Source organism: Thermobia domestica, chromosome 2 (genome assembly GCF_964235325.1).
Source record: "Thermobia domestica chromosome 2, izTheDome1.hap1.1, whole genome shotgun sequence".
NCBI classification, from domain to species: Eukaryota; Metazoa; Arthropoda; class Insecta; order Zygentoma; family Lepismatidae; genus Thermobia; species Thermobia domestica.
In genome coordinates this window covers 323,515,002-323,528,552 of record NC_137455.1, presented here as the reverse complement: position 1 = coordinate 323,528,552, position 13,551 = coordinate 323,515,002, and the positions used below count along the sequence as shown (strand labels likewise).

General features: G+C 36.8%; 1 protein-coding gene across 1 annotated transcript in view; it reads right to left on the bottom strand.

Annotated features, from left to right (window-relative positions):
* Positions 1–707: 707 nt before the first annotated feature.
* Positions 708–13,551, bottom strand: part of LOC145678669 (uncharacterized) — a 53,344-nt gene continuing 40,500 nt past the window's right edge. The window contains exons 5-7 of the mRNA XM_081749061.1: positions 10,136–10,401; positions 6,357–6,572; positions 708–1,579 (exon numbers count right to left, since the gene is read on the bottom strand). Coding sequence (XP_081605187.1) covers positions 1,526–1,579; positions 6,357–6,572; positions 10,136–10,401 — 536 coding nt within the window. The 3' untranslated portion in view covers positions 708–1,525. The remainder of the gene's footprint in view (positions 1,580–6,356; positions 6,573–10,135; positions 10,402–13,551) is intronic.

Genomic DNA, 13,551 nt, shown 5'->3' with positions numbered 1-13,551 from the left:
GATGGAGAAGAGTTCCCTAGTGTTTCTGCCAAATCCTCATGAATTCTGGATACCAGCCACTCCATCTTCACAAAATAATTGCTGGTCGCTCTCATCTCAGCCTTCTCCATTCCGGCACGTTGTTACAACTTCACAAAGTTAAACCTCTGGAAAAAAAACAGAACACCACTCATTCCTGAGTTGAGTTTTAGTTTAACGTACGTCCCGTTCAGCAGCAAGGCTATGTGAAACGGGGACCTACTGATTAACGTGGAATCCGAACCACATGAGCTCACGCCGGGTCTCCCACGCCAAAGGTGCGTATGCTAACCGCTTAGCCACGAAGGTCATCACTCATATTTGAAATTAACAATGCAAATATACAAAGGGTCACTAAACACTAGTAATATAAAAACTCATTCATAAAATACTTCTTTCTATGATAGGATCGGAAAAATCTAATCGTCCCCCGTATGATTCGCGAACCTCACTGGTGCTAAAAGTAGGGAACAACATACAAGTTTATATATTGCGAAAATGTGACCATATTTTACTAACGATATACATCTTCAGGCTGCATGCTGCACATAATACTTTCCTGGAAATATGGGGTTCACGAGGCGTATGTTGCAATCCCTATTTTAAATTATTAAACGTTTATAACAGAGTGAATGAAAATACATTCATTACCTTCTATGTTTGAAAAGAATAAAATACACATACAACAATTTTTCTAGGATCATTTTATATTATCATATAAATTACAAAAATATTAACAATAACACTTGCTGGAAACATACATCATTTATCAATTCTAATGTAATTCCATCATATGCAAAAATCTAAAATCTGCAAAATATCACTTTAGTGACAAATGCTTCTACTTGGAAAGTATAGAAGTTTTATAGTCCTTGAGAAAATACTGTTTCAAAAAGTTTCTTATCTTAAACTTACGGAAAATATTAAATGCAATATTTTATTGCAAAATTAAATTCATACCCGAAGTGCTCTACCTGATTCCTTATTACAACACTCAATTCTGTACTAATACTTTTATTTTCGCGTGAGCAATAACAAAATTCATCATATATATATATATATATGAGAAATAACTAGAAACATTATATGACTAAAAATTCATGAAATTACTTGACAAAAAACTTACATCTGTGAAATAACCAACAATAACATCATCTTATTTTTTTCTTACACTGACGCTAACAAGAGAATCAAAAAAAGTTATTATGCCCTAATTTTCGTATCACTTAAGCTCTATAAAATACATGTATCGTAAAAAGTTGAAAAAAAAAAAAAGTGCATGAAAATAGATGAGTGCAAGATTACAATAAAGACAAATTGATGCTAAACTATTGTTTTAACTATCATTATAAAGAGAACAATCACAACAAAGTGAATTAGTTCTTTTCATAAGTGGTATCGCTTCGTCCTAAAGCTTATTCACAGTCTTCCGTAGTCACAGTTCTTTCTTCTCCCTTCACAAGTGTATCACAGGTCAAAGCATTGATTGAACTTAAGTAACTTCACCTCAATGGAGCAGTGAACGTGGAAACAAGTTCATAGAAGCATAGTCATCTAAAATCTGTAAAAATATAAACTCATATTAACATACATGTAAAAGAAAGTGAGTGTTATGTAGAAACTATACAATCTATGCACCTGTGATATCAACGAATCAAAAGAACTTCTATTAGATTGCTAAATTGCTAACATTGTACTCTCTTAAAAAATTGTATGGATTTTGTTTTCTGATCATAGAAAAAGTGCGACATAATATACTACCACTTATTAATAAGATAAATGAAAGTATAGAGCATTATTCGTTCCTCTAGCTCAGAATTTCCAACTGGTCGATGTATGACGTAGGAGTGCCCTTTTACAATTAGACAAATAGTTCAGATAAACATGTGCAAAAAGGGTGCCGTGCCGTGAAAAATCAACGCCCGGGGCGAGAGTATACGACGGCGCACCTGCACATATGAGTAAGGTCGGCAGACCAGCAGCGAAGCGCATCATGGTTGGGCGAAGCGTAAGTACATTTTCAAAACTAAACCCTGCTTTTCCTTGATTTTGAGCACTTTTTATTACTTTTTTCGTTTGTGTCCTATTGCAAGGACTATGCGGAACACATTTTAACTGTTTACGAAATTCAACAGAGTCGTGTTTTATCCATAAGCACCGTACACATGATATACAAAATGACAAAATACTGCGAACGCAAGCCGTACAACACGTATCACATGGCCAGTCCCACTTAATAACTTAAGCTGAATCCAAGATGGCGGACAGACCTTACAGTCAATACGGACAGTTTTTCTCCTCTATTACTCACTACCATACACAAATCGTCCTTAACTACCTTCCGTTCGTGCAACATTACCCGATCCTAATTTCTGAGATATTCTGAATAAAAGAATGTTAATTCACATGAACAGCTGAGCATGTTAATGGAGCAGCTGAGTGGTTACAGCGCGTACCTTCGATGTCAGTATCTCGAGTTTGATATCGAGTGAGGACATATTTCATGCTGATACAGACCCTGAAGCAATGGAAACCTACTTGGATCACGAAGTAACTATGAGCTACAAAATAAAAGAAATGTGTTCAAAGAAAAAACAGATATAAAAGAAATAAAGTATTTTTGCTGCGTTCATTTGATTTATACGCAGGTAGCTCTTAATATTACGTATCGAAGAAAGTCCCTCAGATTTCTATATTGGCACTACATGCGCTCCCTAAACCTTTGAATTCGTGCACAAAAAGTCAGTAAGTGGTGTCTTTGTGGCCAGCATGCATATATGAAAAGCATTCAATCGCAGACAGAAACAATTAGCTAACACCTTCAACAAGTTGGGAAATTGTATAAAATACAAAAATAGGTCCAAAATAAGTTGACTGGAGTTTAGAAAGAGAAATGAGCACATGTCTATTGTGCTTCTTTGTTGTCTCGTGAAGGACAAGATCTGCTGCTAGACAGAATGCTGACGTGTGATGAGAAACTGGTTCCTCACGATATTCAACGGCATGTGTTATCATAGGTTAGTATCATGTAAATCCACTAACCTCACCCTCACCCCACGATCAGTCCAAATGTGTACTCGCAGCAATTGTACGTGAAAAACTGAACACTGTACAGCTAGTGCTTGTAAATCACAAGACATGTTACTGAGGGATTGAAAAAACCCGGTTATTGAAAAAGCCCAACCCACCTAGGCCCATATGGTTTTTTTCGGGTTTTATTATTATTATTTTGAAATATTTCAATGTCTTTGGGGTAAAAGTGTTAAAATGTGATTTATATTTCAAGTTTATCATTGTCACAACTTGCAACAATTTTCTATTCACTACTGTTTTGAAAAAAATGGTCGCCATTTTGAAATTTTATGTTCGATCGCCGCCAAAATATATACAGCTAATTTAGAGTGTCTCGTGCTTCTACTCTGAAAATTTCAACTTAAAAGACAGAAAATTGTGCTTTGTAGCGTGGATACCCGTTATTTTGAAAATAAAATGGCTGCCATTTTGAAATTTTACATTGGTATGCCGCCAAAACCTGTACAGGAAATTTAGTGTGTCTTGTGCTTGTATCCTGAAAATTTAAACTTAAAAGACTGAAAGTGGTACCCTGCAGTATGTGTGGTACAGACAGGCAGACGAACAAATATTAGATCGAGTCATCCCAGGAACCTCAGTGACGTTCGCCAAATATGAACACCAAATGTATTAATTTAAAACAAATATATAACTCATGTTTTATAAAATAAATGTTTCAAAATGTCTTAAAATGAAATTAAATATTTTCCAGTGTAAAATAAATAGTTTTATTGTTGAAGTTCACTTCCGATACCTTGTGCGTTCAGTTACGGGAATTTCCCGAGCACTTGTTGCAAGTAGGTTCTTTTCAGAAAATTAATTTAAAACAATTAACAAATATATAATTAATATCAGCACTTGAAATAGTAAGCGTTACATGGTTTTCGGAACTGAGCATTAAGCTTCTTAAATTTGACAAGAAGTTTTACGCTATTGCTGCTGTTGGTTCTACAGAATGCTTATTTGAAGAGTAGCAACAAAACTGGAATAAACTATTGTTGGAAAACCAAATGTTACTGAAGAACACTTGTGTTACCATAAAATGTAATAAAATATACTAATATAAAATATATCAAAGGTAATAATACTAATGCACTACATATTTACTGGTAGTACCGACATTCATGGCCTTATCAAACGTATAAGGGATAACGTCCCTCGACGCCGTCGATTCGGCGAGCACACTATTCACGGAAAGTATTTTCTAACATTAAATTGCATATTTTATTTCAAATAGGTTATAAGCATAAAAATGAATATGTTCTATAATTATCTCAAGCCAAGTTTTTTTTAACCCATTCAGTGCATTAAAAAAATGAAATCTTTGTTTTACGTCCCACGCTTATGTCGGTTAGGCTAAAGGAGACGGTGATGATGAGTAATGAATGAAATGGTGGAATGAAGAAAGTGGGAGGAAACGGGAGAACCCCAAAACCCACGCACACGGTGTTTGTCCACCACAAAGTTCACTTGGCGGAGGCTGGAATCGAATCCGGGACCCCAAGCACCAGAGGTGAACGCTCTACCACTGAGCCACCGCGGCTCCAATTCAGTGCATTCAGAACTTTATGAAGGTCTTATGTTGAATGTTGTAACCTTAACGTGAACGCATTTAATTCGCCCAAGGAAAGTCCAAAATCTGATAAAAATCACTTTCAATGTGATCACCTTAATTGTATCAATAAAATACTAACAAAAAGCTCAAAAACCCAGGTGGGTTTTAAAGTGGGTCCAACCGGCCGGGCCCACTTGGGCACAGGACAACATAAATCCTTGTGTTACAGTTATTGTCGATTACAGGGATTATTTCTGACTTTCCAACAGAAGCGTCGCTAGAGTGAGGTAATTGTCGGGTCCACGGCAGTGTGCTCCTTTCACTTGCTCTACCGGGTGGTTAGCTCTGCTTTATCACATTGAGCCCTGCCATCCATTAACAGCATGGCGACAGTCCACCTGTTTCAAAGAAAGATAAAAATCCACCTTGCAATGTGTCCACGCATGTCGCAGCATTGATGTACCCATATATTAAAAAAAAAAAAAAAAAAAAAAAAAAAAAAAAAAAAAAAAACCGACTATCTTTTAAAACTGCAAACCACACTGTGACACTTTACATCGTTCAGTATTTCACCGTATGACTGATGAATTGTTGTGAATCATGGTCTGTCGATCCGTTGGCAAAATCGTCTCCCATTGGAGAATATAACATGATTCCGAAAGTGCTATCGTTTGTTACACATGGTGGTGGTCCGGCTTTATCTCTGTATCATTTGCAGTTTTGTCAAGTAAAAGCTCTTTTTTAGCGACTCGTCGGTACACTTCTGCATAACACTGAACGGTTCAAGGTTGGCTGCAATGTCATTGGCAGATTTGGCTCATCTTACTCTTTGCGTCCGCATTTTTCATGTGTGGCATTGGTTCCGGTCGATCCTATCTTAGTCTACGCATATCGTCCCGTCTTGTTTGAACTGCACTGTAATCCTGATGATAATTGTTAACAGTACATGTATTACAGCATTGATGATGTGCTGACTTCCACCCCAGTACCAACTTCTAATTATGTCTTCAAGTAGAGTAGAGTAGATTTTGAGGTTAACGTCCCTTTTCAGCAGCGAGGCTATATGAGACGTGGACCTACTGATGAACGTGGAATCCGAACCACATGAGCTCCCGCCGGGAATATGTCTTCAAGTAAACTCCTTCAGCTACTCAAAGACACGTTCGCACGCGCCAAAATACAACCTTGTATTGCATGTTCACACTACCATCTACGTCATACTCATCGACTGCTAGCATTCGTTTAGTGTTTCAACGAAATCGTTTTGCCTGAGGATGTCTACTTGTTACGATGATGTATATTTACGGATTAGTATAGTGTGGGAATCTACGTTATTTAACCATTTCCAGTTCTTCTTCATTCGTTTAATTTTTCTCCTAATATTTTCCTCAAGGTAATAATAACCCATGGAAAACAGAGAAAAGAAAAAAAAAAGAGTGTAATTACATTGCTTTACAGATTATTCATTTTCACAATATAAGCAACAATGCTGCTTAATTTATCTATACACTTTATGCACGCATAAAAGAAAAATGGTGCTCAGTATTATCCTACGAATTAACAAGAAAACAGCAAATTCAAAATGACAAGAGATTTTTAGTCGATGATGATGAAAACAATGAGAAATTTAATGATTAAGGGAATGAACATTTAAGAAAGCCTATTATTTCAATTACTAAAACATACTCTTTTATTCTATGTGAACAAATACCTCCATTAATTTCTCTTTCGTTACTTCAGGCACTGTAAACGTAAATCCCGTCTTCTCCAACTTGCTTCCATCTAAATACAGATGTTTATTATAAAGCAATTCCTGATCGAGATACGGAGTTAATGGTGTGTTTTCTACGCCATCTACGGAACATGCTTCAGCCCATGGTCCCAGATGTTTGTCATTTACTTCTTCTACTAAACTAGACATATCAGTCTGAAAATTCAAAATCAGAAACAGAAATTAATTTCAAATAATTTGAAATTTCACGATATAAAGTAAAGCTATAAACCTACGACACACAGAGTTAAATATGGCTCATCAAGACTCCAATTCTGATAAAAGATAATGTTCACTTCTTATCAACCTTCAGTAAATTTCACATTAGCCTATGTTCTTGCAGACTGTCTTAAGTTTTATATATATATATATAACAAAATATCGAGCTTTCACAAATTAGAAATGTTCTGAAATATTCTAGTTGTATTTGTACTTGGGATTGTGCTCATATTTCATATTATTAATTTGTAAGATTATTTCGGACAATGTTATAGCTAATAGTTGCTTCGGAAAATATTTTGACTTTGTGGAAAATCTACATTTCCGTGAGGACTAAAGATTCCTATTTGAGACCTACTTCTTAGTTGCTTGCAACAACATGGCATGTTGATAAAAGTCCTTATTGTTCTAGAAGGTATAATATACACCCATTTTAATCTGCATGTTCTTATTATTATCATCACTAAAGACAAACTGGACAGTTCACAACTCGCCTCTCATCAAGATACCATATCAGAATTTACTTGTGATTGATAAAGCAAGGAAATCAACATCGCATGAATTAAACACGTTTCAGGATTCAAGGTCAGATATTCCCAATCTCAAACGGAACAAGGTACTGGGTTATCAGTCGACCCTATAGAATTTACTGTCTGAAAAGCAAAGATTAAAAGCAAAACTAAATATTTAAAATATATATATATATATATATATATATATATATATAAACATATAAAAAACGCAAAAGATGTTTACACATGAAAATAATTCACTCTCTATTAGTATACTGCATTATTTGTGCTACTACTATGAACAGAAGTATGAACAAGGAACAATGCATGGGCTAAGTGCGACAGAAGACAACGGAGAATATTTCGCAGATCTCTAAAAGAATAACTAAGAAAGAGACTTAAGTGTTATTATTTGCGGGTGAAAACATAAGCATGGAAAAGCTATGGGAAAATGTCGGCCAAACTGTGAAAAGAAGAATAAAATTGGAAATTAGAAACTATTAGGACGCATTTTTTTCACAACAAATCATATACTTAGGGTAAGACAAAACGATTAACGAAGCTAATACGTAAATAGGAACTTAGCACAGAATGTGAGTTCCAGGTGAGGCAGAACACTTAAGATGATAATATTCTCTATTGCCGTAAAGCACATTACATTTGTCAAATCAATATTACCAATGAAAGACAGATACAATAAATATAAACAAAATTAAAAGCATTCTCCACCTCATTAGTGCCATTTACACAATGGTACTTTGTGTGTAAAATTTTTTTCCTTTTAATGATAGTACGGTTCGGAAATGTTATCAACTTAACGACGATGTTCACCGATCAGTACTTCATTATACTGTTCGCCGAAGACCTCTTGTATTCACCCTTCGTTCATTAGCAAAGGTCTTTGACGTCCCCCAAAGAAATAAATTGAATTCAAATTGTGCAAACCCTCTTAAACCAGCTCTTCTCTTGAGAGCCAAGATTGCTATTGTTACGTAACAACACATACAAACATAATTCTTCGCAGATTTATTTGAATTTAATTCTAACAGTACTAACCCGTATATCTTTGTGTTTAAGAAACCTATGTACTAAGGGATACATGTTAGGCAACTTAAGAACAAAGTACGAAGATTGATAGTACATTGATAAGAATGTAGATGTCCTATATTTCTATACAATGGTAAAACATGATATGTACTTTTGTACAGGCAAACAAATTACAACCATGAATTAAATTTAAAATACTTTTAGTTCACTGATAAAAGCAAAATTTAAATAGATACTTTAATTAACACATTATCAATATTTTCCAGTATATACATCTCAATATGACCAACTACTGGAGCGAAAAATCAGAAAATGGCCCAAAAAGTGACATATCACGTTTGGCCATTCTCGTATAAACTTGATTCACAAGACTGTCTTTTGCTTGTCTGTACAAATCTACACTTCATATTTATCAGCTCAATCCGTACAGTACGTAATGTCGTTTTCTCGATGACCGCAGCAATGACGCCATCTGAAAAGCAAATAGTGAAGTAGAGGGCACTGCCACAGCTAAGTCATATAAGACATTTCATTGTGCAGCAGTGTGTATAAGAAGAACGGTCTACTCCACGTTCTGAATTATGGTTTATGTTGATCATGTCAGTATCGGAGGACAACATATGGCATGTCATGCTGTATGAATTTAACGAGGAGAGACTGCCAGCACAGCGGCATGGATCACCAATGCTGCATACAGAAAGGGTGTTTTAGATGTGCGGAAGTGCCAGAGGTGGTTCCACATCTTCGGCCTGGGAACACCAGCCTCACCGATAAGCAACGAGAAAAGAGACCTGTCCAGCTGGACAACGATGCCCTGCGAGTAGCGGTGGAGACAAATTCAATGCAAACTGTTGAAAAATTGGTCAAGAAATCTATGTCACCCATTCGACCGTTCATCATCATCTGCAGAACCCTGGGTACATGCTGAAATCTGGTAAATGGGTACCCTATGCGTTAACGCCTGAACAGAAACAGAAGCGAGCGGACATCTGCAGTCTCCTGCTCAACCGTCACAGACGTGAGCCATTTCTGGACAGACAGAGTGATGACAGGAGATTAAAAAGTAGGTTCTCTACCTTAACATTACACGCAAATGTCACTGGGCACTTAAAACAGGCAGGGGGAGATTGGACAGGAGCTGAGTCCATTTCTGCAAAGTGATGTTGACTGTTTGATGGGATATCCATTTTGAGCAATTGCCACTAACCAGATAGTTAATGCAGATGTTTACTGTCAGCAGCTTGAACGCCTACGGACTGGATTGTTGGAAAAATGCCCTGCTCTGGTTCATCGTAAGGCTGTGTTCACCCACGGTAATAATGCGCACCCCACATATGTCCCACGCTAAGATCCAGGAATATGGCTGCAGAAAATCCCCACCCAGCGTTTTCACCAGGTCTTGGACCAACAGACTACTGTGTTTTTCGCAGTCTGAAAAACCAACTTTCCGACAATACAATTCAAGATGAGGATGATGTACGACGAAAAATGACCCAGTTCTTTGCCTCCAAAACTGATGACTTCTTTCGACGCGGGATTCAGCATAACTAGTTGGCAGGAGGTTTCCAACTAATGGTAGTGTTCCAGATAACTTATCGTTCCTTAACTAACAGTGCAAAAATACGACAATTACTTGGATGATCCGGTATGAAAGACAACTTAACTAAATTATGTAAATTAAACTCAATTGTATATGCTGCTTTTAAACACTTTTTATTGGACTAACATCGCTATAGTAAACATGTTTCATCATTGTAAATTACTGTAGCCTAGTAGACGATTGACAGCACTGACATCCTAAGACGATTGATATCCTAAGCACTGAACGATATTGAATTAGAGGGTCAGCGGTAAAATTTATTTATTTTTATTTTATTTATTTATTGTTCTTTAGTATCTCAATGTTCCACACTATTAATAAAAAGAAAAATTATTACTTACTTTGCAAATAGTGGACAATGCAGAACCCCAATAATCGTGATTAATGTTAAAGATCTCGGACACTAAACTGCTAATTTTTCCCTGAGTTGTGTCACCTTTATCCACTACATTATAAATTTCACCAGATCTTCCATGTTGACATAAATGCCAAATTGCTCTACACAAATCAACAACATGAACTGTACTCATTTTCAAGTCTTTTGTCCACAATAACTTCATCATTTCACCCAGATGCTTGTACACGGCACCAATCACTAGCCTTGGAACTATAAAACAAAGAAACAAAAAGAGTAAAATTAGTACTGGAACACTAATTTTAAAACAATCTGAAGTTTTTATCTTTTTATGGCAATAGATGAGTAGATTTAGTAAATGTCATTTTCAATCTAAGCGCACGGTTCCAAACAATACGCCTGCTAGGTAAGGAAAGCTTAGGTTGGTGTGTGTTTCACTTTTATTTTCATGTAAATATGTTTCCTTGCCTCCTTTATCTTTGATCCATTTGCTTTTTATACTTTCTTTCAATAACTTAAAAATTGCAAATGCAAAACAACCATTGTTACTTCCATATGTAGCTATGTTTCCGGAACCCATCAGTAATAAATAATGTTAGATGTACTGGCGGAAATATGTTACGCTTGACCCATTCATAAGGGCGATCCGTGTGATAATCTACAATGCTGGGGCTCCAATAAAACATGATCGGTGGTGGCGGCGCGGTTTTTCTTAAGGTGAGTAGCCGTCAAAAGTGGTCATATATAAACAGAACAACCTTCTGTATTTCCTCGTCTCACATCTATCTTTTACCTTCCATTTCTTTAGTAGTTTCTGTACCTGCATACTTCATTTATTCTGTTGTTCTTTAGCCTTCTTCATGTGATGATGTGTATGAGCTTTATGCCTGTCACTTTTATTTTCATTCTGTTATTCTCTTCGTGACCGTTCTAAAAGATCATTTTTTCTTTCTTTTCCTCCTGAACTACTTTTACCGGATTTAGCTGTTCTTTAAAATATTCTGTCCTCTTTGATTGGTGGGGACCTTTTATCAATCACGAATTTATAGTTTCTCGTTTCTTCTTTATACAAACTTTGTTTTCTCATATTCCTTTACGCTTTCAAATTCGTCCATGTTGTTCTTTCTTCGCTTTTTTTTGTAATTATTTCTTCGAATTCTTTATTAAACCACTAGCAGCGTTCACCCCGCTTCGCTGCGGTCACCCCGGAACGAAATAAACTTTGTTACTTAGATAATTTTTACTTTTTCGCTTTCAAATTGCAGTAAATGTTAACATTATAGCGCCTGTCATTTATGTTAACCCGCCGAGTGATACGGTCATGCGGGTTGCATATAAATACGTTTATTTTTATACCTATGATGAACTAACACAGGATTTGTACGTTATGGACACTTGAATGGTCAATTATCTCAAGACACTGGTAATTAAAAATTAAAGTGATATGATAAAAACCATCTAGGGTCCAAATCCTAATAACCCCCCAAAAATGAAAGAAATTGGTTCAGCCGTATTAGCGTGATGAGGGAACAAAGGATTTGTGCGTTCTCTTTTATATATAAGATTACTGTTTTCATTCCCTTTACCTTCTTTCAATCGTTCGTTTCGCTGCCTCTGCAATTACTTCCTTAATTCGATGCCATTTCTCTTGTAGGTTTCATATTCTTTTGTCGGTTTCAGTACGATTCTCGTCCTTACTACTCTTCAATACTCTTAATCCTTTTCCTTAGTTTCAATGATTCGTGCCCATTCTCGGTTTTACCTTTTTTTCCTACAGGGAGTCCATAAAGTCCTACAGGAAAGTATAATTCTATAACTTGGCAATCGTTACGTTTAAGTGTATAAATTTTTGGGGTTGGAAAAAGGGAAGTTTCGTTCTGGCCACAATGCTCGATGACGTTTGCGCTGGTAATCATGTGACTTAAGATGGCGTCTATTAAAGAAAAGGCACAATGTGTTTTGTGCTTTGCGGAATTAAAATCTTGCGTTTCAGTGCGGAGAAAGTTTCAAACAACGTATGGGAAAACACCCCCAGCAGAAACAAGTATCGAGAGGTGGTACGAGAAGTTCAAAGAAACGGGAAGTGTGTCAGATTTACCATGAAGTGGAAGGCCACGAACGAGTGACGATGTGATTCACACATTGCAGGACAGCGTAGCCAGGAGTCCAATGAAGTCGCTGAAACGTAGGTCATTGGAACTGGGAATACCGAAGTCAACGTTTACACAAGATCGTACGCAAGAATTTGAAGGTCAGGCCCTATAAGTTAAAATTTGTGCACGAGCTGATAGAGGAAGACTGACATGAGAATGGAATTCTGTGAGTCAATGCTTACCCGCTTACAAGAAGATGGTGACCTGTCTCGATTTCTGTTTTTTGATGAAGCCACATTTCATGTGTCGGGAAAAGTGAACAGGCACAACTGCCGAATTTGAGGAGTGGAAAATACACGTGAATTCGAGGAGCACAAGCGGGGTAGTCCCAAGGTCAATGTGTGATGTGCTGTTTCAATGAACTACATTATCGGCCCTTTTTTCTTCGAGGAAGAGAAGGTAAATGGTAACAATTATCTGAACATGCTACAGACATTCCTTTTGCCAGAACTTGCTAGGTTAGGCATCCTTAATGAGGTCCACATGCAACAGGATGGGGCACCGCCACATTATGGCCTTCAAGTTCGACAGTTTCTTAACGAAGAATTTAAGGAGAGAGAGATTAGCCGAAGTGGATCCACACCTTGGCCTGCAAGATCACCAGATTTGTAGCCTTGTGATTACTGGCTGTGGGGACACGTGAAGACCAAGGTGTATTCGCAGAAGCCAGCTAATCTGCACAATCTCAAGAACAAAATAACTGATGTGATTTTGAACATTCCAGACGAGCACCACCAACACGAAATTCTTGGTTTCCCAAAAAGACTGCAAGAGTATTTGGACGTGAATGATGCACAATTGGAGGTTTGGCGATGAACCTTAACTAGCTGAAACAAAACTTTGAACCTTTCTCATGGTGTCTAGCAAATTTCTCTCAGCAATTTCCAGAGTTTTTCCAGACTTTTCCCGACCATTTCCAAATTTTTCCCGACTCATTCTAAAAAAAAAAAAATGTTTTCGTAAAATTAGGAAAGGTTGAATGTAATGAAAAAGTGTACGAGTTCTTACCTGATCATAGAATGTCTCCTTCTTCATATATGCAATGAAACAATCTAATCATGCAATTTTTTGATCTCCTCCTCTATGGTAGCGACCTGTTCTGACTGATTTACGTCCCATGGTGTCAAACGAAAGCTGTACGTCCCATGGTGTCAAACGAAAATGTGGTATGACACCACACACATTCTGCAGTTAACTTCGTCTTCCCTTCTTTTACCAAGCGAAATTCATCTTTTCACCTTTCTTGAAA